At 53.1% G+C, this 26173-nt stretch overlaps 1 protein-coding gene across 3 annotated transcripts in view; it reads left to right on the forward strand.

Moving 5' to 3' along the window:
* The window catches only part of LOC116940049 (E3 ubiquitin-protein ligase TRIM33-like), a 51814-nt gene that overhangs the window by 21453 nt on the left and 4188 nt on the right, over positions 1 to 26173 (forward strand). The window contains exons 4-19 of one of the 3 annotated variants that reach the window (XM_076065443.1): positions 877 to 1024; positions 1859 to 1991; positions 2609 to 2725; positions 3904 to 4018; positions 6686 to 6832; positions 9293 to 9410; positions 11921 to 12504; positions 12934 to 13152; positions 16435 to 16605; positions 18361 to 18499; positions 19350 to 19413; positions 21126 to 21372; positions 22944 to 23407; positions 23884 to 23977; positions 24918 to 24992; positions 25812 to 26003. In XM_076065443.1, coding sequence (XP_075921558.1) covers positions 877 to 1024; positions 1859 to 1991; positions 2609 to 2725; positions 3904 to 4018; positions 6686 to 6832; positions 9293 to 9410; positions 11921 to 12504; positions 12934 to 13152; positions 16435 to 16605; positions 18361 to 18499; positions 19350 to 19413; positions 21126 to 21372; positions 22944 to 23407; positions 23884 to 23977; positions 24918 to 24992; positions 25812 to 26003 — 3027 coding nt within the window. The remainder of the gene's footprint in view (positions 1 to 876; positions 1025 to 1858; positions 1992 to 2608; positions 2726 to 3903; positions 4019 to 6685; positions 6833 to 9292; positions 9411 to 11920; positions 12505 to 12933; positions 13153 to 16434; positions 16606 to 18360; positions 18500 to 19349; positions 19414 to 21125; positions 21373 to 22943; positions 23408 to 23883; positions 23978 to 24917; positions 24993 to 25811; positions 26004 to 26173) is intronic. The other 2 variants (XM_076065444.1, XM_032949304.2) reach the window with 2 other exon arrangements.

Consider the following 26173-nt stretch of genomic DNA (forward strand, 5'->3'; position numbering starts at 1 on the left):
CGCAACCCTCCTCTGATTGGCCTTTGAAGCGAGAGTCTGTCTCCGCGTGTCATCGCAGTCGCCGCCGTGGGCACACACGCGCACAAAGGCTGTCAGGTTTTGGAGACCGTGCTATGAAAAGCAGGCTTTGAATCACACTTAAAGCTTCATTCTTCAAGACGCAGCAGTCCTCCAAATCAATGAAACTTACATTGACATCTTTGTGAGTACATTGTTTGGACCGCCCGTCAGGTTTACATCCGCAGGTGCTCTCCACCGAGCACTGCGCCGCCGCTCCACAAAGTGAAGAAATACGCAGGCTCGAGAGTGCCGACAAGTTGACTTTCATCTCGTAGACACGCACTGAGCCTGTGGGCCCGCAATTGGATCTATGTTCTCAAGTTCACAATTTCATTACTCAATTAGAATATTCATAACATTCATGACCCCTGACTGCAAAAACTTAACAGGACCCTCCTGAAAAGTCATGAGGCTATCCTGGGTATGCACGTTGAATAATTTCAGCCTTATACAGAATGTAAAAGAAAATAAAAAAAAATTACTGCCCTTTTGTAAGCCACTGCTGGGTGAAGGTCGTATCACACCTTTCGGTCATGGGGGTTGTTCGACCTCACTTCTCTATGATGGTCACGGAACTCAATTCAACCTCTTCCTGGTGTGGTCACGCTGGTTTGCTTGGCTCAATACTTGTGCTATTCAAGCGTTTTGCACCGACGAAGCAAAGGAATCGATGTATTGACTGCATGATAGATGGCGGAGGCGCTCGTGTGAATAAGTTGACATCGATGCCATGCAATTTCTTATCCTGTCCTTCGCCACGCCGTGCTCTTCCCTGACCCCTGACCTCCGACCCACTCTTGGCCATTTACGGGGCAGCCGTGCACAAGCTGTGACGACGGTGCGGACGCCGAGGGGTTCTGCGTGGAGTGCCTCGAGTGGCTGTGCCGCACGTGCATCGAGGCCCACCAGCGCGTCAAGTTCACCAAGGACCACGCCATCCGGCGCAAGGACGACGCTCAGGACGGTGAGTGTCCAGGATTCCACGACAACCCAAATCTGTGATCCGTGACCCATTACGCTCAACCCATTTGGTACAAAATCTGTGCGTACTCTAATTTGCATCAATATTTAATACCCCTTGCGTGTATTTTTATCACGAGACCAGATGTGAATTGCTCTATCACCCACCTCGCTATTCGATGGATTGTTATTATTCATCCTGTTCATGAATCACGTCACCATCGTGCACGTATAAACTTGCGCCCGCAGAGCTTAGGAAAACCAACTGTATACCACTCATAGATGAGGAAATATTTTGAAGATTAGAATACGTTACAATCAAAATATTGTCAAAATTTGGTTGGGTGCAATCTTTTTAGGGGTGCATTTGAACGGGCCGTGAGTGTTGCTTGTATGTGTATTCCCGTATCACGTGAAGGGAAAGTGAGACAATGAGCTCATGTGCAGGTACCAAGACGGTGAGAGGTGGAGGTCTTCATCCAGCAGTGGATTAATCACAGCTGATGATGGTTATGATGATGAAGATACAACTGCGAAAACGTTGAATGGCCTATTTTGTATATATTGTTTTCGATGAGTAAGAGCATAGCAAGGATCAACGTCCCGGCCAGCAGATCAGCACAAGTAGTGACCCCATGCAGAAGCAGGCTTACCTACCAACTCGTCTTATGCCCTCCGTGTTAATCCTGCATGCCTCCTGAGCCAACTGCCGTCTAAATAGCACCGGTTCCACGGGCTAGAGGTGGGGGGGAATGGGCGGACGACAGGGTGGGAGGGTGGGGGCCTCGCCCGCGCGTTGACTGGCGGGCGCGTGTCTCCCTGCCCGGCTGGCCTGCAGATGCGGCGGGCATGGCCACGCTGCGGCCCGTCTACTGCCCCGTCCATCGCCGGGAGCCGCTGAAGCTCTTCTGCGAGACCTGCGACCGCCTCACCTGCCGGGACTGTCAGCTGCTGGGACACAAGGAACACAGGTGCGCCACAAGAGATTTCCTCCAACTGCTGCTGATCATAATCCTCCTGCAGCGCCGGATCGTCAAACCTTATCTTCATCCCACTCCCGATAATCCTCCCGCTCCTAATCTTAATGCGCCGACTCGTAATCTTCCTCCTTACCCTCCTGCACGTAGATTCATCCTCCTGGGAGGCCTGCGGTCTAGCACCAATAAAATACACAACAGGCAAAAGATCCCGCGTGTAGACAACAGAAGTGGGGAGCCCCCGGCCCCGTGGGCCATTTTTACGGGCGACCACTTGGAAATGGCTCGCAAACGATATCCGTACGGTCAGCATCTTAACTGCACTAATCGGGTACTAGAGGGGGATGTGCCTGGCCTAGGAAAAACACTCAAGGCCTTTTGCATTGACAGAAGACACTTTGAGGCGCAGTTAAACTGTGGTCCCCGTCAAAGGTCCTGTCTGGTCCTGAGGAAGAAGTTCCCCACCCTGGCTCTATAGAATAGACCGCTGGAGGGGGAGTTACTGTTAGCGAGCCCCCGTTGAGGTGGGAATGGCAGGCGGGGAGTGGTGTGTGGCGGAATGCCGGCCGCACCACCAGGACGATGGGCAGCTTCGTTTTTGTCACGTGCAGGTACCAATTTGTGGAGGAGGCTTCGCAGCAGCAGGTGGTGATTATCGAGACGCTTACGGCCAAGCTGCAGGAGAAGAAGAACTACGTGCATTTTGCCGCCATGCAGGTGCAGAACAGGTGAGAGGCACAAGCGGCGATGATGCGCCGGCGTGAGACGATGCGCTCATCCCACTGGGGTCAAAATCCTCTCTAGTTTTTGACCCCCACCCCCCCCCCCCGTGTGTGGTGGTAGTTTAACCCCCCCCCCACCACCAGCCGAATTGGGTTATTTGGGCATTCGTCCAAATACAGCCACAAGCCATTTCTGAACAAAATTGCACGGATCCTGGATAGAGCCGTTGACCCTAACCCGACAGTGTTCTCTCACCGCAGGGGGGTGGGAGGGGGTGGGCTGGGGTGGGGGGCTAATTTTTCCAGAGAAGGAGTCATTGCTGAACCAGTATTTGTACCCCGGGGTTCAAATAATATACAGTATTCGGAATCCGGGGTCCAATTTCTTTGGGGTCAAAATACTCTTTCAAGCTGGTGCGTGCGCTTGCTTGAGTGTTCGCCCCTCTTCGCCCACCGGCGATATTAACAGCGGTCGGGAATCAAACTCTGGTCGCTGTGTCCATCGTGCAGTGCGCCAACCACTGTGCCATCTCTCCCCGTGTCACGAATTGTCTTTATTAATTAATTCAAGAAAGCCTTGGTCAGTCTTAAGCATGGCTCTGGTAGTTCTTTCGGAATGTATCGTCTGTTATTTTCATATTTTTTACGAATCGGTTTCCTTGCCTATCCGTTTCTGGTCACATGTAGATGGAGTCACTGACCCTCGACGAGTTAGAGTGACGAATAATTAAACCAGCACGCTCCTAATATATATTATTAATTTGCGAACACTGTTAATAACCTACCCACGGATTATTGGGAGTTAACTGTTGATCTCGCCCAGCAGCCTTGGGGCCCGGTGGGCTTCAGGGTTTCACATTAACCCACCCATGAATTTTCATTTACTTCATTATATTTCCTCACTGAGTCTCAAGACACTATTTGAGGAGGGTCCTGCCAAATGTTTTTCACAGTAGGGGGCAACATTGCTACGTATAACCCCAAGTGAGTATGGGAGGAAACTAGGAAACCAGGAGAAACCCCATACAGAACCTGGGGAGAACATACAAACTCGACACAGACAGCCAACCCAGGTGCTTCTTGCTGCCAGAGGCATGAGTGTTACTACCTTTCCACCAGCCTGCCGCCCTACGAGACAACGGAATGTCGTGTTTGCCCGTGTTTGCCTGTGTGCTCCGTGTCAGGCTGAATGAGGTCGTGGAGGCCCACAAGAAAGTGGAGCACGACATCCGGGTGGCCGTCTTCACGCTCGTCAACGAAATCAACAAGAGGGGCAAGTCGCTGCTGCAGCAGCTCGAGGTGATTGCGTCTGTCTGCCCTTCCGGCCTTCCCATTGCCACATCGTGTATCCACACTCTCCCCTGTGCAGTGTTGCCACCTCCTTCAAGTGGAAAGTCGCCAAGCGGACCTCAAGGAGTCGCTAGTTGCCACAAGATTAACCTTTTCAATTTGTCAAAAATGTAATTTGGCATTTTACCAAGTGCTATACACGGCAACACGATCCAGGACCCTTAAAACACAATGCAGAAATTGTTCCTCAATCTGCACCGTGTCTGTGTCCCAGAAAGTCGTGACAAAATATTTCCGCCAAGGAAACCCAAAAAGTAGTTTGATTTCGCGACGAAATCGCTGAGTTGGCAACACCGCCCCTGAACCTCACTTCCTCATCGCCATAAAATGTTGTTGCTAACCTCCTTGATAGTGTGATTCTACCCCGGGCGGTCGATCCTCGCGTCATCGCCGTCATTTTAATAATTTAATTGCTCGGGCAAACAAATATCAACATCGCCGATGCGGGGACATTGGGGAGCGCTTTGGACAAGCGCGGAGCATCGATTGGGTTATGGATTTCCGGAACGTTGGTTTGCATTCCTGGTCCCGCCGCGATCCCGAGTGAATAAATTATTGGCGATGTTTTGTTTTTTTTCTCACGGCATTGGGGAGGCCGGTGGCTTCGTTGGTTCCGTCGTTTTCATTGCGTTTACGACATCGCTTCGGTCCTCCTCCCCTGACGCCATACCCCGCAAGCCCTCTCTTGAACTCTCCCCATTGGAGCTGCGCATTACAAAATATGGAGAGGCAATACATTATGGAGTGCTGAAATTGGCTCTTATGCAGGCATGAGGGGGATTATTACATCGCAAAACCGTGAGAGATTGTGACAAATTGGGGAGGCCTCCATCCATCCAGCAGTGGATTGATCACGGCTAAGATGAATAATGTACACTAAAAAAAGGGATGGTTTGTTGAAATGTTTTTCGATTCACGTCACGTGTAGATTGACCTATTAACCCCGAAGCTAATCGGAAACAAGGACCTTCGTTTGTAAAGTGAGTGCCTATAATGTAATAATAGGGTTTTTCCCCTTTTTTCTGGCAACAAAACTGAAACCTTTTTACAAGGATTCATGTCTGCATTAACCACAATACCTGCAGTCAAAATGCAAACAAAAAAACATACTATGATAATATATGCATTGTCCTTGAAACTGATTGGTCCACACCAAGGGACGACTTTCTTTTGAACCTCGACCCAATTGGTGCTCGACCAGATGACGCCAAAAGGCGTACAGCTCAAAGACAATGCATTTTGACTGCAGGTATTGTGGTTAATGCAGACATTAATCCTTGTAAAAAGGTTTCAGTTTTGTTGCCAAAAAAGGGGAAAACCCCTATTATTACATTTTGGTTCTGGCAAAGGAGGTCTAGTGATGTAGATGCTCACCCCGAGCCCTCATTACTTTGATAGTGCATTGTCTTTGAGCTGTACGCCTTTTGCCGTCATCTGGTCGAGCACCAATTGGGTCGAGGCTCAAAAGAAAGCCGTCCCTTGGTGTGGACCAATCATGTTTCAAGGACAATGCCAATATATTATCATAGTATGTTTTTTTGTTTGCATTTTGACTGCAGGTATTGTGGTTAATGCAGACATGAATCCTTGTAAAAAGGTTTCAGTTTAGTTGCCAGAAAAAAGGGGAAAAACCCTATTATTACATTTTGGTTCTGGCAAAGGAGGTCTAATGATGAAGTGAGTGCCTGTTGCGGTCAGGTCCAGACGGCTTGTCTCGTGACCACAGCTGGGCCGAGCTACTGCCAGAGGGGTTGGCTTCCCTCCAGCAGGAGGTGCCATTGGCTGCCCCATCTTTGTTTTGTTAAAATTGCTGTTTGCACAGGTGCTACTGATTGTTGCGGGCCGCTTCAGTTTTAGGTTTGTGCTCAGCAACTGTGTAAAAACTTTTTTTTTTTCATAAAATTTTACCGGGTGCAAAATTGATGCACTTTGTTCCCTCACTATCAGGGTTCATTGCCGTTGTTGTGGCGACTGTGCCTACGTGGGAAGCACTGAGTGTATTGCAAATCCTGGGCTGGATCTGATGTGTGACTTGGGAAGATCGCCTGGGGTGAGGATGGGTCTCTCGCTATTACATGGACTTCCTGTTATCTTAACTAACCCTAAAGATTTATATTAGCCAACCGATTATCACGTTTGGCTATGTACGGTGCGAAAGAAGTTCATACATTTGTGGGTCATGTATTGGTTTGCATGCTGTGCTGTGAACTCCGATACCTGAGTACGATTGCCGGAGACGGCTAACATCGGTGCCAATTGATATCCGAATGCATCACGCTATTTACCAACCCACACTGACCAGCGTGGCAAAGTACGCTCAAACATCCCTCATGACGAACACAGCGTGGGGATGCCTTCATCCAGCAGTGGAATGTCAAAGAACTCTAAAAGTACAATTTTATAGCTGATAATGTTCCTATGGCAATACTCACCCCTGCAATAAGGGATATGGAACTGTCACAAATTGCTCTGGGCTGCCAACAGATGAACACAATCCCGTGCTGATTGCGCAGGAAACCTCTTTGTCACTTTGTCCCCATTATTATTCTGGTGATGATCCCCCCCTCCCTCGCTCCCTGCCTCCCACCTCCCCACCCCTCCCCACTCCCCCCCTAGTCGGTGACACGTGAGCGGCAGGCCAAGCTAGGCCGCCAGCGGGACGAGATTGGCGAGCTGGCACGGCACGTGGAGCACGTCCTCAGCTTTGCACGCTTCGCCGTCGCCAGCGGCAACAGCACCGCCCTGCTCTACAGCAAGCGGCTGGTGAGTGGGCCTGGGGTCACAGGCTGGGAGAGTGCACGGCCTCAGGTTGCCACTTGTGAGGGACATAATATAAAATCGTTCTTGTTGTTATTGGCCAGAAACTCCCCATTCTCGGTTCCGCTCCCTCTGCTCCCCAGCTGCTGCTGGCCCAGTCGCCGCCTCTTCCGTAATCTCTCTGCTTCTCCTCCCTCCGCTCGGTCTCCACTCCGGAATTGATTTCGTCTCTCGCTCTCATCAATTGTTCTCACGACGCGTCTGGCAGATTTACACTTGGTTCGGTTTGCACGGTACTAAGCATCTCATAGTAGTAAATAGGAGACAGAACTTCATGCAATTGCATCGTCCAGAGGGGTGTGTTATTATTTGCCTCAGCAAAAGGATAATCCTGGGAAAACCAGGACAGGTGGCAACCCTCGGGCAGGCAGCAACTCCCCCCACACCTCCGATTAGCACGGTTGATACACGTGAGAGCTTGGTGAGGGGTGACGATGAAGCTCAGCTCGGTGATGGGGGAGGCGTGGGAGGGTTTAATAAAGGCGATAAGATTTGTTGGTCTGAGTTGGCAAAAGCAGTGCGTAGTGGGTAGCGAAGACTAGAGTTGGTGAAACGTTGCCCATACTACGGCAAAGGTTGTCGGGTGGTGAGGGTTTTTACGCACGGGGCACGGTGTTGTGGCCAGGGCTTGTCCAAATTGCGACGCTGGGATTAGTCGCATTGAGAGCCGAGGTCGTGGCCTTTAAGACAGGGCTGTCAAGCATCCTTACGCTAATCTGGGATGGCTTGCAGAGTAAGGGCGCCTCTCGAAAAAAAACCCACACGCGAAAAAACCTCTAAACGTGCGCCAATGTGCCCAGAGAAGAAAAGCAAACGTGCCTCATTTCGAAAGTGGGGCCTAGCCGGGCACTTACGCGCACGCCCGCCTGCTCGCTCGCAGAACATGTCTGCCGGGGAGGGGGCGCGGGGGAGGCTGGGAGGGGATGGACGCAGAGGCAAACAAAGCAAGAATAAAACAACAGCCGCAGGAGGCTTGGAGTCGCTGCTCTTTAAATGGCAAAGTGGCGTCAAGTGGGATTCACGCGCGCGGATGTGGTTCGGTTTTGTAAGGCCGGTGAATGGGGCATGCGTGCGTGTTTCGTGTGCTGTGTGGTTTGGGAGTGATGGTATAATGGTTCGTGCACTGTTACAAACCCAGCAGCCCGAAGTCAATTCACAGCCATAGCCAACATCAGTTTGTGATTATTTAAACCGGTCCTGCGTGTTAATTGGTCGACGCAGCCTTAAATGAGTTCTTGCTGTAATGTGTAAATATCGGCACCGTGGAGACAAAGGTGGCCACACCACCCCTTCGTTCGTCGTACCAGCCTTCATCGGGGCTATCTAATAGCGCTTTCCCCCCAACAGCCTCTAATGTATGAGTGTGTGAACCAGTAATTGAAGGGCTGTTTGAGAAATTGCATTATGCTTATGCAATAAAAAATAGACACGAAGTAATAGCTTGTTAATTTACTCAATTTAAATTGCTCTTTTTTTCATTCCATCTGAAATGACTCGAGCTGAAAGTTTTAGTAGCAAAGTTAAAAAAAGCAAATTGATTGTTACAGCTTAATGTAATATTTCGTGATAAATTTGTCGTAACTGGTTTTTGGGTCATGAAATAGAGCCGGTGGAAAATCCGGCAGGAGGGGGGAGTAAATCTCGTCTCATTAAAGCAATGAAACCGCATGTGATCGGGAAATTAAGAAATCGATAAAAGAATCTCATCGCTCTGCCACGCAATTTATGTCACCCAAAGTAAACAGTCGGGGTGCTAAATTACCCGAGCGCAGGGAGACGGCCACCCGCATCTACCACACACACTTCTCTCTGCACGCCTTCCTTGTCGTGCAATGACTTTTCCTCGTTGTCATCATCGTCGTCGTCATGGCCATCATCAAGCTGCTGCCGATTGAAGCCATCGCCAAGCATTGCCCTCTCCTCACAACCCTGCAGTGCAATAATCCACCTGGCACCTGCGCACCAGACGATTTTAATGTTCAATTAATAATAATAAATTACACCCCTTTATCAATCTGCTGTTGTATCATTGTATGAAGGCTACCTGGGGTACCTGGGGGGGACGTTGCTTGACCATACATCCCGCCGATCTCAGGTCACTGTGTTGAACTTGCTGTGCGCTAACCATCACTTGACCTTTATTGTAGATTACATTACGTGCAATGAGAGAAAGTCACACTGTGCCGTTTCATCTCTCCGTCTCACTGGGCAGTTGGCCAGCATCCTAGGCACAACATTAAATTAATGAATAATTTATGTGGATTTGTGTCGAGTCGCTCATCATCTTTGATGAGTTTGTGGTCGGCGTGCGTGCGGTTGTCTCGTCCACTCGCGTCCTCTCGTCCGGACGTTTCGCTTGCACATCGCCACGTTTGAGGTTGCTGACGGCGCTCGTGTCGTCGGCAGGTGACGTACCAGCTGCGTGCCATCCTAAGGGCGCGCTGCGACCCGGCACCCGTGGCCAGCAGCGGCGTCAAGTTCCACTGCGATTCCTCCTTCTGGGCCAAGAACGTCCTCAACCTCGGTACGTCCCCAGCGCCCAGCGTCTCTCACCGCCACCTCCCCCATCGGGTGAACGAATCTCGGGGAACGGATCTGTGAGAGCGAGCGAGAGCCTTGCCGCTGTGCGGCAAGTCACAGCGATGTGCTGCTCAAACGAGTACTGAGGCAGTGCTTGTCTTACCTTTGCAGCCCTGAGACAGTGACGGAAATTCCACATTCCTGTGGCAGGTGGCGGAAACTTTCCACAAGACAGCCACTGTTGACTCCCTCCATTTAACAACTAAGAGGGGAGGAATGATGGGCTGAGTCAACCCCCAACCAGTATTTGTGTGTGATTTTTTTTTTAGATGGGTGACAGTTTTAATTCCTTTGATTTATTAACATGGGATAGCTGGGTGGCTCAGAGTAGTCATGTGACCACTATCTGTGATGTGATTGGAAGTTGCCAACCCTTGCGCCCACTATGGCAGCTGTAATAGAATGTGTCCAGATTGAGGAAAATACACTTTTTGGAAAAGATAAATGTCAGGGCAACTACTGGCAGCAACAGTTGCTTGGCGGTCCTCGGGCTACATCTGGCTCGGGAAGGCCTTCGGAGTGGCCCACCGAGTCATGGTGCGCCAATAGAGGGCTCGCTGAGATTTAAAGAGATTCGGGTTATTGAGATGATGAAGATATACAGTGAGGGAAAAAAGTATTTGATCCCTTGCTGATTTTGTACGTTTGCCCACTGACAAATAAATGATCAGTCTATAATTTTAATGCTAGGTTTATTTGAACAGTGAGAGACAGAATAACAACAACAAAATCCAGAAAAATGCATGTCAAAAATGTTATAAATTGATTTGCATTTTAATGAGGGAAATAAGTATTTGATCCCTCTGCAAAACATGATTTATACTTGGTGGCAAAACCCTTGTTGGCAATCACAGAGGTCAGACGTTTCTTGTAGTTGGCCACCAGGTTTGCACACATCTCAGGAGGGATTTTGTCCCACTCCTCTTTGCAGATCTTCTCCAAGTCATTAAGGTTTCGAGGCTGACGTTTGGCAACTCGAACCTTCAGCTCCCTCCACAGATTTTCTATGGGATTAAGGTCTGGAGACTGGCTAGGCCACTCCAGGACCTTCATGTGCTTCTTCTTGAGCCACTCCTTTGTTGCCTTGGCCGTGTGTTTTGGGTCATTGTCATGCTGGAATACCCATCCATGACCCATTTTCAATGCCCTGGCTGAGGGAAGGAGGTTCTCACCCAAGATTTGACGGTACATGGCCCCGTCCATCGTCCCTTTGATGCGGTGAAGTTGTCCTGTCTCCTTAGCAGAAAAACACCCCCAAAGCATAATGTTTCCACCTCCATGTTTGACGGTGGGGATGGTGTTCTTGGGGTCATAGGCAGCATTCCTCCTCCTCCAAACACGGCGAGTTGAGTTGATGCCAAAGAGCTCCATTTTAGTCTCATCTGACCACAACACTTTCACCCAGTTGTCCTGTGAATCATTCAGATGTTCATTGGCAAACTTCAGACGGGCATGTATATGTGCTTTCTTGAGCAGGGGGGCCTTGCGGGCGCTGCAGGATTTCAGTCCTTCACGGCGTAGTGTGTTACCAATTGTTTTCTTGGTGACTATGGTCCCAGCTGCCTTGAGATCATTGACAAGATCTTCCCGTGTAATTCTGGGCTGATTCCTCACCGTTCTCATGAGCATTGCAACTCCACGAGGTGAGATATTGCATGGAGCCCCAGGCCGAGGGAGATTGACAGTTATTTTGTGTTTCTTCCATTTGCAAATAATCGCACCAACTCTTGTCACCTTCTCACCAAGCTGCTTGGCAATGGTCTTGTAGCCCATCTCAGCCTTGTGTAGGTCTACAATCTTGTCCCTGACATCCTTGGAGATATCTTTGGTCTTGGCCATGGTGGACAGGTGCCTTTTATACAGGTAACAAGCTGTGATTAGGAGCACTCCCTTTAAGAGTGTGCTCCTAATCTCAGCTCGTTACCTGTATAAAAGACACCTGGGAGCCAGATATCTTTCTGATTGAGAGGGGATCAAAAACTTATTTCCCTCATTAAAATGCAAATCAATCTCTAACATTTTTGACATGCGTTTTTATGGATTTTTTTGTTATTCTGTCTCTCACTGTTCAAATAAACCTACCATTAAAATTATAGACTGATCATTTCTTTGTCAGTGGGCAAACGTACAAAATCAGCAGGGGATCAAATACTTTTTTCCCTCACTGTAGAGATGAGAGAGCTGTAGACGAGTAATACATCTGAGTGAAGATACACAAGGAAGATACAGGCGATCTTGGAGATCAGCTGTACAGGTTAGCGGTCACGCGTGCAGTCGTCATGACGTCACGACGCCACGTAACATTCTAACGGCTGTGTAGGTGACACGGACGTCATGTGGCCTGCCAGCACGTGTACATGTTGTGATGTGACCCACTGCCAAAATCTAATGAAAAAACCCTGCGCGAACGCGTCCTCCCGTCCTTGCGTCGACGTGTGCGGCGTCTGCGTGCAGGCACCCTGGTGGTTGAGAACCCTCCTCCCGGGGCGGTGCACGCGTTTCTGCCCAACATCGCGCTTGCGCAGGCAGGCCGGCCGCCCCCCGGCACCGTGCCCCACATGCCGCCCTCCCCCTCCGCGCCGGGCCCCCCTCTCCCGGCCTCGCTCGCGGGGCCGGGGGGCCCGATGCGTCAGCAGGCGTCAGGAGGAGGACCCCCCCTGCAGCCCCTGCCACCGGGCCCGCCGGGCTCCGGGCAGATCAACTTGGCTCAGCTCCGTCTGCAGCACCTGCAGCAGCGGGCCATCAAGCAGCATCAGCAGCACCAGCAGCAGCAGCAACAGCATCAGCATCAACAGCAACAGCAGCATCAGCTGCAGCAACAACACCAACAGCAGCAGCAACAGCAGCAGCAACAGCAGCAACAGCAGCAGCAACAGCAGCAGCAGCAACAGCAGCAGCAGCAGCTTCGTCTGGTGGCCAGGCCTCAGCCATTGCAGCCCCACCGCAGAGTTTCTTCGTCTGCGTCCGTGGCGGCCGCTACCGCCCTTGCTGCCGGGCAGCCGGCCTTCGCCACTCTCTCTCCGACCAACGGCGGGCAGGTGCGCGGGCGCTACAAGGGGTGGTACGGTGCGAGATGCCCGAGCGGCTCGGAGGGCAGAATGCCAAGCCGGTTTCAGCAGCTTGAATTGAACTGGGACAGCTCGGAGAATTAAAAGTACCGTTTTGAGGAAAGGAAAGTGTGCTGCCCTCTGCTGTGTAGACCAATTCTTGTGATGGCATCTCTGATATCCGCTTCCGTGGACCGTTTTGTGACGTGACGGGTCGCCACTGTTCTGCGAGATCCAAGTGGATTCTTTGACGCAGACAGCACGATCGCGATAAATCTTGAGAAAATTTCAATAACCCAAAAAGGTGTATAAAAGCGCATATTTGGAACCTATGTTTGTCGAAATTTCGTCGTCCGTCTATGTACATCGACGCCTGCCATGTACATTTGCGTGTGTGCGTGTTCTCGGTCGTGTGTGCAGCCACCGCGGCTCATCAGCCTGCAGTCCTTCCACCGAGCCACGCAGCACTTGTCGGCCACGCAAGCTCGCGCCGTCGCCCAAGGCGGCGGCAGCGTCCGCATCGGGGGGCAGCAGCAGCAGCAGCAGCCTCCGGGACCACAACAGCAGCAGCCGCAGCAGCAGCAGCAGCAGCGGGCACCACAGGGGCCCCCGCAAAACCCGGCACACTCGCTCCGACAGGTGAGGAGGGTAGCACGGGGACTTGGATCGCTAGAGCTAGGAACTGCCGGCAGTGGGAAGGGGAGATGGGGCAGTAAGTATAAATGAAGTAGCAATAAAATGACAAATTAAATTAGCTCTTGTGCAGGTGCTCGTTGTATTCATGTTATCATATTGCAGGATTGTGAGAAATGGCTGTAGATTGCGGAGGCCTTCATCCAGCAGTAGATTGACCATGGCTGAAGATGATGATGATCAATAATTACGAGACTTTGTCGACCCCCACTGCTGGATAAGAAGGCCTTCTGAATACCGTGTTGGTCGTGGGGGTTTGTTTGAACATACATCACACCGGTCAGTGTAGGTTGGGGAAGAGGGGTGCCACGGAGCCGTTCAGATATCACTCACAACTGAGGTTCGCCGTGGTCGCAAATCAAACTGGGGTTGCCTGGTTCATAGTGCAGCGAGCCTTCTACAGCACGGGAACGCGGCAGTGAATGAATGGATAGAGATGAGCAGAGACAGGTTGACAGGCAAATCTGGGGGGGTGGCTCGTGAAGGAAATTGTGAGATAGAGCCTGAGTCTGGGATTTGATTCATAGCCACAAGTTCAGCGGGGGATGCAAAATTGAGGCGTAAAAGTAAAAAGTTTAAATGTTCCTTCTTCTCATCGGCGCCCTCGGTGAGAGAACTCACACGAGCTTGTGGTCGGCCGCTTGGAACGCGAGGAGAGCCCCCAGGGTGGTGAGGTCATGGGGAGCGAGCGGGGGAGGGGGAGATGGTGAAAGTGGGAGGTGGTTCACGGGGACATGGGAGGAGCTCCTAGAAGGACAGGGCGCGGGGTCACCTCGGGGTCACCTCGGGGTCACCTCGGTGTCACCTCAGGGTCACCTCGGGGTCACCTCGGTGTCACCTCGGTGTCGCCGTGAGGGGAGGGCCCAGGGAGTGCCACGGGAGCCTTGTGTTCTTACGCATCGCCCCTCGTGTATGGCGCACGTCTGCTATGTCGTGTACAAATACAGCCGCTGCCTCTTTGCAGTCCACCGCTGCCTGCGCGTTTATGGGGCTGTCTCGCTATACTTCACCAAGCTTGGCCGGTTCTGGTTGGTCACGGTGGATAGTGTCGATGCTGATATGGTTGCATTTCATTTGTAAATGCTGACGATGGTTATTTTCTCTGAAAGAATACGTGAACTCCTGAGTTGTGAAGTAAATATTTTATGGTTCAACCCCACCGTGTTCCAGAAAGGCTTGTGAAATACAACGGTGATTTGGCAGACATTTAATTAATTCCAAGCAAAACCTCAATGTAGAAGTCTTGACAGAAATAAAATAAAATACATTTAAAATAATCATGGACACAGCACTTCTTACAAATATAAAGACATTCCGTGTCCCGGCCGCCTGACCTCTCGCTCACGTGGCCAGATCGTTGCCGGGCCCCACGCTGTACTCGACCCGCGACCGCTCGCGCGGGGGGAGGAGCGGGGTTAACCCGCTAGCGCAGCCACACCCTCCGCGCGCACCTGCGCCGGTGCGTGCGGGCACAAGGTTACGTCGCTCTCTGCTTAGCGCTTTTATTCCTCGGCCCGGGGGCCCGCATGGTGCACGCTCGGTCCCTGCCGGGTTGACCGTGTGCGTAGTGGGGTGCGGAGAGTGCACGCCAGTTTGTCCCGTTAGGCTTGACAGCATTTTAAACGGCCCGGGCACCGCCGGGGGGCACGTTGGGCTCACAGCGGGTAATGGGCGGGTGCGGGGGGAAGGGAGCGATGTGAGCATACTTTAGTCTCGCTTCGTTGGGCGAGGCGAAACGTACGCCCATGCACCAGCGCTCGCACACGTACTCGCGCCCATAAACCCACACACCGCACCTAACTGCTGCTTACCGGTTTGCTTGCCGTGCCCATTAAGACCGTAACGTTTCATTTTTATTTTTCCTGCATTTGCCCTCTGCGTTGACGATGCTCGGAAGCGCGTAAGGTCTCCGCGTGAAACATTATCGTCTGCCTTGGAACGAAGGCTTGACAAACATTGTAACGTATAAGTGGATCTGTAAGTTTAGTCATTTGTTGAACAAGATAAACCTACAAAAATACACGGCTCATCTTAGCATATCGAACAAAATTCAAGGGCGAGTTGCCCTAATGGACATTAAAACTTCCTGCTTGCACTTGTGAAATTCTAAGTGTCTGTAATCTTGGCAATATAGTGTTGAGCTTGGAAAGTGCTTGGATGGGCGGACCGCTTTGCATGGCAGGTTGTTATAGGTGGCTGCGGGGCTACCTGGTGAGCAGGAGTTGGCACCCCCATCATGTGACCCGCACTGATCCCCGCTACCCACATGGCGTGGGGAGGCCCTCATCCAGAAATGGATTGACGAAGGGGCTATGCGTGTGCACGCGTACAACGGTAGAAGTGACTTGGAGCATGGGAGTGACCGAGACGTCCAGTCCATTTAAAGTGTTCTTTAAATACCCTGAAATTTCACTTCATATTCATATGAGGAGCAGTGGCACAGTGATTTGTGCACTTCCCTACGACTGACATCATTGGCGACTGGTACTCGAACCAGTGCTGGACATCCCCCCCACTGTCCCCCCCCCCCCCCCCCATTCACGAACTCAAACTGACCAACTGGTGGCTAACACAGTGTCGGGAGGACTTAATCCAGGCAGTGGGCTGACAAGGGGCTGTGTTATCGTGTCGTTCACTGAGTGCGCATTCAGGTGAGTAGAGCGAGGCTGTGCATCGCACTCGGCTGATTCTGGACGATGGTGGAGTTGATTTGCTGTGACAGTGTCGCGTTGTGGCACGGCGCACGACGTTGTGATGAAGTAATGATGATGTAACGATGCACTCCCGCAGAGAATTCCATCCATTGTCACGGCATAATTTTGCAAATTTGACCCGCGAATCGATTTTCTGCCTCGTGCCAGTTTTACCGACTCGTTGGTGTCGTTTTGGTCAGGCTGCAAGCTGAGACTGCTGTGCGTAAAGAGCGCTGTATCATGTTGTGTTTTCCTGATGTTTGTCATTCCTTGTCTCCATTGTATATACTGGTTCGCTATAGCATCGTCATCGCAACATCAGCGTATCATTCGCATAAGTTGTACGTTACCGATTACTAGACGTACAAATCATTGCGCGTGATCGATGATTCGGTGCATCTCTGTGACTTGCCTAGTAGAGCAACGGCAGCCGCCGCATTCGATCCGCTGTGCGCTTTACCTGTGGGCGACGATGTCCGAATGTAATCCTCCTCCTCCTCCCTGTGCCCCCTCCCCCCTTCCTCTTGCCCTGCAGCACCCCGGCAGCAGTGTCCCCCTCGGGGTCCCCTTCCCCGTGGTGAGCCTCCACCCGCCCCCCCCGCCCCCCGCGCACCCCAAGCCAGCCCCCCTGGTGGCTTACGACCACATCCCGTCTGTGACCAACCCTGAGAACTTGCCTTCCTTGCCACACATTCCCCAGATACAGGTGGGTTCTCACCCATGCCTGCGCAAGGCCGGTGTGACGTAGTTATTTTCACTGCCGTATAATTCTTACCCTGGGGTGAGCGCTGCCCATTGCTTGAACCCTGGGGTCAATCTTCGATGACATCAGAACGACTCCCCATCCCCTGGTGGAAAAATTACTCCCATTTGGGGGTCAGAATACTATATAGGGTTAGTGTATCTGGTCAAGGATTCTTGCAACCTTGTTCTAATTGCCTTTTTTCTGTATCGGTGGTACCAGACTCGAGAAGAGTGATTCAATCTGGCTGTGGGGTCAAACTGATAAAGAGTATTCTGATCCGGCCCTCTAGATTCTGTGTGCTCTAAATACGATCTGGTGCCGGGCCTCTGTGTCTCCGTTTGTCGAGGCCTCGTGGAGCCAGGCTGCTGCTGCGGCGGTGCCGCGCCAACCTCGCTCGCCTCAATAAAGGCACCCAGCTCAGGAGGGGAGGGGGTCGCGGGGTAAAGGAGGGAGTTGACTCCTCCTCTGCCCTCACCTTCCTGACACGTGTTGATGGCCGTTGCGTGTCACACAGCGGTCTCTTGGTTTCTTTCATGAATAAAATTAATTGTAAACAAATCGTAACCGACGTAATGCTTTGCCGCCTCCAAACATTATTGGTTTGGGTGCTCCGTTTGCTTACTAAACAGGACTGCCCCGCTCGGCGGTGGCACCTTGCAGTCGCGTAAAAAAACGTGCCCCACGCACCATTTGTCTTCACCCGCGGGTTCCTCATGCCGGCAGCTGGGGAGCAGCCGCGTGCGGATGTTAATCGGGCGAGCGGAGGAGGCGCTAATCAGGGCCTCGTGCTGCCATGCCGCACGATGATGGTGCGAGCCGACCGCGCCGCCGCCGCCGCCGCCACCCGGGCTGCCGAGGTCGATGCGTGCGGCGGTGCTTCAGTTTCACCGCGGCAATCGGCTCGCGGTGCAGCGAGGGGGCGCGCGTTTAATTGGCCGCCCGACGTGTTCCTGCGAAACAAAAAATATCGGTTTTTGCCTCCCGGGATTTCTGTTTCACGTTTGGGTAACAGCATATACAAGCAGAACTCTGTTCTCTGCCTCCACGTGTACATAAATGACACTGCTTATGAAACCCATGAAGTGAAATCCTGTGCAGAATTTGGTCTCCGTTTTAGTTTGTCAAACTTGTTCACCCAGAAAATCCTCACAGCGCAGCCCTGGTGCCCAAACAAACGCTGCTGCTGGACAGTGTTGCTCTGGGATGCCCGTCGGCTGTTTGGCTTACTGGCAGAGACACAAAAACGGAGTTCTTCTGCTATATATGCGACGACCGGTGCAGCGCTGTGCTGAGTATACCGCGGCATTGTGAAGCTGCTGGTGAGTGAAGGTAAACCTCGGAAGCCCACGCGTACAGCAGCACCACCTGGTGTGGGAGAAGAGGACTGTTGAATTGGCCTCTCAGTGGGTTGTGAGACGTCATCCTCCAGGGCTATTGGCTGGCAACACGGTGGTGCACTGCTCGCTGCTAAGTTTTCCGAATGAAAATTGATACCCACAGCTCGGTTAGGTTATGATTGACAAATCAAAGCAATTCCATAGGAATTATGTTATCATTTCTGTACGACTGAGTATCACGTGAAGAGACAGCAGTCTGGTCGGGTGCGTGTTGGCGGTGCGCGTGTGTGCTTGCGTGCGTCTGTGTGTGTGTGTGCTTGTGCGCGCGCATGTGTTCGCGTGCCTGTGTGCGTGCGTGCCGCTCCCGCGTCTCGTGCAGTTTGAGGACGTGTCATCGGTGCTGAAGCTGGCGGCGGTTCACGCCAACGGGGCCCTAGCGGACGGTGTGCCCAGCCCCGCGCCCCGCCTCACCTCCCCCGGATTCTCCATCTCCCCGGGGTCCGCCATGCACTCGCCCGGTACGTGGCATCCACCGCGGCAGCAGCAACAACTACAGCAGCAGTCGCAGAAACATCAACAGCCGCCACTCACTACTAAATGGCGGAGTGACATAACAGCAGGACTTGTGCAAGGCTCAATGCATTTTGAGGCTGTCACGTGCAGTGCGTAAGGTCTCGCTGGCAGGATATCACGGGTACACGCCCAGGTGTTATGGGTTAACTGGCTGAGATGATTAGCAGATGCACCGCCTGCGCTCCCCGCTGTGCCACCCACTGGCGTGAAGACGCACGCACGCAATATTGTGCGCTTCCAGGCACACGGACAAACACATGTGCACACACATGCGTGTGCACACATACAAAAGACAAATAATACCCACATGGTTAACGTAGACTGTTGGGGCAAGTGCTATGAGAGAACATATGAAGGTCCGCGTGGTGCACAATGAGGTAATGTGGCCAGCTCCATGGCCGGCCACCTTTGTTTCCCCAATGCTGATTTTTACATGCTGCACCAGGCATTAATTTAAGGCTCCGTGAACTGTGAATAAACGACTTGGTTCTCACGCGTACGACTCGACGTAACGCATCAAGCGGTGCACCTTCGCTTGCTTGTCCAGCACAAAGATCCCCCGTATAGCTTGAACAAACTGTTGGGGCAAGTGCTGTTAACGAGCACCTATAAAGGCTGGCACGGCACACGAGGGGGTGGGTGGCCAGCACCACCCTCGTCACACGCATACACACACCCACCGTGCGGGGGGAAGGACAACAAACTAAACGCATAATGAGCCGCTGCAGGAATAACCCTTCTGCTGCCGCGTCCGTGTGTGTGTGTGTGTTCGCCCCCCCCCTACCGCCCTCCCAGTGACGGTGGCGAGCCAGACGCCCATCAGGCCTTCCAGTGCCTCCAGCACTGGCAGCCATGGCAGGTGACTGCCCCACGCTGCCCCCGCCCTGCTATCCCACGCCTGCCCCTCCCCCCTCCATCCTCTTCTCTGAGAGTAATAAACGATCCGTCGAGATTTTGCGTCTGAGCGATTGCCTTCGCGTGCAATTGCTCAGGCTTGTCACCCACGAGTGATCCTTCAAGAGTGGAGCACCCCATTTTGCACCTTTACAGGTTCTGCAATACAAAGCAATGGGGATTTATAATGATAATAGGGATGATAATAATAATAATCATGTGGAGCCATTTGTCAATCTGCTGCTGGATTAAGGCCTCCCCGCGTCGTGTCTTGTCGGTGGGATTGTTTGACCATACTTCACGCCGGTCAGTGCAGGTTGGAGAAGGCCCTGGACTTATTAACGGCGTCACTCATCACCAATGTCAGCTGTAGTTGGGAGTCAAACTCGGTTGTCTGGGTTCATAGCGCCGTGTGCTGACATTTCGCACTCATATTCCTACCGTACTGTACTTCTATGCCCCCACGGCTATGCTGCCCACCTTCACCGATGCTCAGTGACCTCTGTAGTGAAGTACGGTTAAACAATGGCCTCATTCGGCTTTGGGTTAGCAAAGGGGCTATGCGTGTGTATTGCCGATGAGAACTGGGCTGCTGGGGAGGTGGGGGGGTCTAGAGAGTCTCCCCCCTCCGTGTGATTAAACACCGCGACCCCAACGTATTTGTTTTGGCTGCCACGATCCGGGAGCTGAGCCCCCCACCCCCACCGCAAATGGCACACGGGGTTCATCAATCAGTGGGGGGGCTCTTCCTCCCACCACCACCACCACCACCACGCTCGCCGAGGTCGGGGCCGGAGACGCTCGTCCCTTTTCATTCGCCCCCGCGGTCGAGCGGCACCATTCATTTAAATTGGGGGGGGGGGGGGCGGTGTTAGACTTAGTGTGACGGATGAGTTGATTTTAAATTTCGTTGTGTGTGCGGCGGAGCGGTGGCACGTGCTGGGTCGGTGCGCCGCGCTTCAAACCCGCCGGTAACCCGAGTTTGAACCCTGGCTGTGGCTAACGTCAGTGGCGGGCGAAATCTGAACAGGTTCGTGGGTACCCTTCACCCCTTCACCAACCCGCATGGACCAGCAGGGTGAAGTATGGTCAAAACAACCCCCATGACCCACGTGGCGTGGGGAGACCTTTATCCATCAGTTGTTTGAAGGAGGGCTATTAATTATTAGTATTACATGCTAGTGTAAAATTTTGTTTGAAGAAGAAACTGCTCTGAAATGGTGATGAATCACAAAGTGTGGGTTGGTGAAGGGGAGGTGGAGTTGCCTGGGATCGGTTCAGATATTTGTATCCATTGATGTTAGCCATGGCCAGAAATCTGAGGTCACTTGGTTCACACCGTAGTGCACTGACCACTGCTTCACCACCTCTCCCACCGAAAATTACCCTTTAATTCGCAAAAATCGTCAGTGACTCTTGCATCGCAAGATAGGATTGGTAGCTTGGAGAGGCCTTCATCCAGTAGTGGATTGATCATGGCTGTTGTTGACGACGATTTTTACAAGCGCACGTGCATGACAATTTATTTCAACTGACGAACAAACCGGTGCATCGTTGACGTGGCGGCCGTCCCGTGCGCGCGCGTGGGCGTTGTGCGCGTGTCTGTGTGTGCGTGCGTACGTGTGCATGCGTGTGTCCGTGTGTCTGTGTGTGCGTGCACGCGCTTGCATCCCACAGCTCCGCGTCCCCCAAAGTCCCATACGTGCGCCTTGAGCGAATCAAGCACGAGCCCGGCACGGCGCTCGCCGAGAGGGGCTCGGCGTGCGGGGGTCAGCAGCAACAGCAGCACCACCACCACCACCACCACGCGTTGGCATCGGCGACCCCCGCGACCGCTGCGCCCTCCGCGTCCGCCAACAGCGTGAGCGTGAAGCAGGAGGCGGCGCTCGGCGGGGGCGGCGCCGCCGGGAGCGCCTGTTGCGTGGTGAGAACGCGGAGTGTGCGGAAACTGCGACCGCCGGCGCCGACGGCGAATGATGGGGAAGCCCCCCAGAGGCAGCGATCTCGCTCGGCTCGCGGCTGCCGTCCCCCAAGATCAAAACGCTCGCTCGTGCACGCACGGGAATAACGGTTGTGGGGAGGGGGCGGTGTAAATAGAGGACGCCTTTGCACGGTCGCGGCCAACGGCACCGTTAATGAGGACGGGGCGGTGGGGGTGGTGCCGCGCTGCCTCGTCCCTGCCGGCGGTGCTCGCCGGGGAGAGTGGCGGCGGCGCGTACAGTGTGTGGCGAAGGCCGCCCAACACGTGCCGGCGATTTCCTCGCTTCCGTTCAAGTCCAGGCTCAAGCCCTACCGATTGCCTTGTTCTGCCTATAGTATAAGTGGGCACATGTGGTGGACATCAATGTATGTGTGTTGAACTTCTTTCGCACTGTACGTAGCCAACCATGATAACCGTGCTAATCGGACATGCCGTTCAAAGGCTAACTGCTGCGGTAAACTCCCTCATGCTGCTGGGTGGACAGAGGCGGGGGGGGTGGTGAATTTGGAAACAAGCTTGGAGCATTTTTCCCAACGGCCGTGCCGGGAGATCGAATCGTGGCGGCGACCTCTGGGCCGAACGTCAAGTGGCGATCCACTACGCAGCTCCCTCTTTATGAATGCACGTTGTGTTGCATGAGAGTTCCTGATGCAATACATCTTTGATTTATGTGAAAGGTGGATCTGTTACTCGTATATATTAGTCTCTATTTAAGTCTTTGGATCTTCATGAAAAGCCCTCGATCAAGACCTGTTATCCTCTGCATGTGATTGATGCTTTCAAATAAATATTCCCACTGTTTCCGTACAGTGCCTTGAGACTCGGTGGGGCTGTCCTGGGTAAGTGGGTGACGTTAGCCACATCTCGGAAACGTCGGTGCGATTTTCTGCTCAGAATGAGCATTGAGGCATTGGTGCTCATTCCCTGAGCCGCAAGTAGCGGACATTCCACACTACTATAAAGGGGGTGACTTTCCCCACAAAGTGATAATCATTTTGTCGAACCCCAACCATGGGCAGAGAGACCCCCAACCAGGATGTGACCTCGCAAGCCCGCGCTTCCGATCCGCTCGCTGTGCCGGTGGCTGTTGAGTGAATACGTGTGAACCCGGGAGAGTGTGAAGGGAAACGGTCGGCATGTCTCTCACTAGCACGGGGTCATCTCAGCTCCGTCCGGCTCGCTGACCTGGAAGGATATTCCGGGCACGTAGGCCGTGTGACAGGTCGCGTGACCATGACCTGCTCCAGTCTAGGGACAACACGGAAATTCGTACAGTGAGACGTTAAGCCCTGCTCATGAGGTGCCGCTGCTCAGGAATCTCTCAAAATACATTTTCCTTCCTTTTTTTTATTGGACCATTGTACATCTCGCGGTTACTAGAGAGAGTACGTAAGTAAATATTACTTTATTGAAATAAAAACCTGTTTATTTGGATTATTTAAAATTGCTGCACAGGTTGTATTTATGTACACATCTTAAATGCGTCCCTGTACGTGCCGTGTGTGCGTGCACAGCTGAGCAGCCCCGACAGCATCCTCACCCCGCCGCTGTCCAACCCGAGCTGCGAGTCGCTCCCCATCCACGCCGTGCGCGTCAAGGAGGAGCGGCTCGACGGCGCCGACTACGCGGCGGGCTCCACTCCGCACTGCGGCGCCGGGCCCGGGCACTCCCCTCGCCGACACAGCCAGCCCGACTCCACCACCGGCCTGCCCGGACACCGCAGCGCCGAGGGCACCGGCCGGGGTGCCAGCGGCGCGGACAGCAGTTCCGCGTTGCGGAGAGGAGACGAGGGCGCGGGGAGCGACGGGGCCGGCGGCAGGGACGATGCGGCGCAGGAGCCGGCGCCGGAGCAGATGACCGAGGGCGCCGGGTGCGACTGCGCAGTGTGCGGTGCGGACGCCCCCGTGCTGGCCTGCGCGGAGTGCGGGGGGCGGTATCACCTGACCTGTCACGTGCCCGTCCTCTCCGAGCATCCTGGGTACGGCATGAAGTGGCAGGCACAGTCGCGCGCGCACGCTCACATGTATGCATGTATTTTGAACTTCTTTTGCACTGTACGTAGCCAAACGTGCTAATTGGTGGTACGGGGGAAGGAAAAAAACTAAACACAAGAAGCAGTTCTGAAGAAAGTAGTTTTCAACATGCACGTAATCTGACACCGACACCCGTACACACGCTCGAACACAGTGTGTAGACATCTGCTGTTGAAATATGCGGGAGATTTTTTCATGTCGGCAGCCCGCTGCAAGCCCGTGAGTGTAGTTAGTGTTTCTGTCCGTTGGCACTGCAGCCCAGATGTGTTTGTGCATTTCAGCTGTTTTTCTGCTAAATCAACAAACACTGTTCCCAGCTGAAGCAGCATTGTGAGGGTAACAAACAAAATACGCACGGCCGGAAGCGGAGGATCGTTGGCGATTCGCGCATCATGACGTCCGATGTTGTCCTCGTGTCCAGCGGGGACTGGCGCTGTGGCCTGTGCCGCGGCCCGGACTGCGAGGAAGATGCAGCGGAGACGGCGCGGGACGGTGTGACAGCCAGCGAGCGGAGGGTGAGTGGCTGAGCCACCCTCTAACTTCCTCACCTTCTCAAACGAGCCCCACAACTATTTTTAAAACTATTGTTCAACTTTTTTATTTTACCAGGTAGGGCCCACTGAGCTATGTAGCTCGACCTGGCCACAAATGGTAGCTTAATAAAGTGGCGTACTGTGTGGAAATTTATAGCAGCCAAATACCCTTGTTAATTCTAAATGTGGGGGAAAAAACCAGAGGAACCGGACATAAATCCACGCGACCACATGGAGAACGTGCAAACTTGAAATATACAGGAGTCGGGTCAAACCCATGACCTCCTGTATACTAGGCGAGGTAGTTAACATCTCGCCACAGCGGTACCCCAACTAGGGCGATAGCACAGTAGTGAGTCTCGCGCCTCACAGGAAGAAGGCTGCCTGGGTTTAATTCTCGACTCGGGTGCGCCTCTGTGCGTGGAGTCTATATCTTCTCTCTCCCCCTGTTTTGCATGGGTTTGCTCCGGGTTCTCCACTCTCCTCTCCCATAGCTAAAAACAACAACACTGTGTGACTGGTATCGGAGAAATAATCACAACGCTGAGAGATTACTCTGTAAATTACTCAATCACACACAGCAGCAACATCGCCCCCCCCTACTGCGAAAGCGTGGCAGGACTCTCCTGAAAATCTCTTGAGAGTCGGTGAGGCTTTCCTAGGTAAACAAGCAGAGTAATAATATAACAATAGTGGAGTGAAATGGCGCTGCACGTAGCCAACCGTGATGAACATCAGCACTAGGGAAATAAAGGTGGTTGGGCATGGTGCTGGCTACCCACCATCTCATCTGCCGTTCTGGCTTTCATAGGTGTTCGCTGACAGCACTTGCCCCAACAGTCTGTTAAGGCTATACAGGGGGGATCTTTGTTTGTGTCTGTGCGTGTGTGCGGTGCTAATCACCCCTCCGCGTGGTGCGTAGCGCTGCGAGGTGCTGCTGCTGTCAGTGCTGTGCCGCATCACCAGCGAGCCCAGCGCTCCGTGCACCGGCGTCTCGGTGAGTTCACCCGTGGAGACCGATCGCTAACGATCCTCACCAAGCAACCCGGCCGGCTCGCCAGCATCTCCCACCACAGGCGCCTGTGTACCCACGCCACTCGCCAGCATCACAGCTGTTCAGTCCACCGATAAACATCATTCTGGTGATGTAGCCACCAGAACGAGTCGCGTAAACCACTTGGTGCTTATAGATAAACAACACAATTCCTGCTGTCTAATTATCTCAGATTGCTTACAGCGTGGGCTGGAGCAGTGGTGCATAGGTTCGCGGTATTTCCCTTTAAAATTAGTGACCGGAGTTCGATTCCTGGCCACGGCGAACATCGGTGAACCGGTCCTGTGCTCCCTTTCACCAACCCGTGGTCACTCGGTCTGCGAGTATCCTTTATTTGACCAGGAGATTAAATAAGCCCTTTCAGACACGTGAGAGCGACCTATGGTCGTGACGTATGGTCAAACCAGCCCCAGGACTGACAGGGCAGCCTTCTCCCAGCAGTCGACGGACTGCTGGGAGAAGGAAGAAATCCAGCGTGAGGAACCCATACCGGGAGGTGCTCCTGTCGCTGTGATTCGCCACAATCGAGCCGCTTTGATCATTTATCCATCTTTTCCAGCAGCTCCCCTCCCCCTTCCCCCCAATCTGCACTGCGCAGCTGGGTGAAGTATGGGTTAAACAACCCTAGTCACCTTCATCCAGCAGTACATTATTTCGTAAAAAAATTTCAGGACGGGTTTCTCCAAAGCATGTTAGTGAATTAATAATGTTTTCAAATTAAGAAAATACCACGCCAACACACTGACAATCGCCCCCCCGCAGGAAGCTGAAAAGCAAATGAATGGCACGGAAGCTGGTAGCGACGGAGGCAGCGGTGGCGACGGTGGCGACGCTCCGTTGCCGTGCTGGCTGGACGCGGTGAGGCAGCGACTCCAGCCCGACTCCCCGGAGCCGTACGGCAGCCCCGAGGAATTTGTGTCGGCGCTGCGCTCGGGCCTGCGCTCACATCGGGACGTGAGTGTTCGCCTCGCTAGCGCCGCCTCGCGAGCCTCACGTGCGCCCGGCCCCCTCCTGCTCCGCGGCGCCGCACGGCCACCCTCGCACGCTGCGCTCGTTGACTCACGCGTAGACCGTACGGCTCGTTAACCGAGGGATACCCTCAACTCGTCCGCCGTCGCTGGGTG

Source organism: Petromyzon marinus, chromosome 7 (genome assembly GCF_048934315.1).
Source record: "Petromyzon marinus isolate PM22_M1 ecotype Great Lakes invasive population chromosome 7, UKy_Petmar_22M1.pri1.0, whole genome shotgun sequence".
Lineage (NCBI taxonomy): Eukaryota > Metazoa > Chordata > Hyperoartia > Petromyzontiformes > Petromyzontidae > Petromyzon > Petromyzon marinus.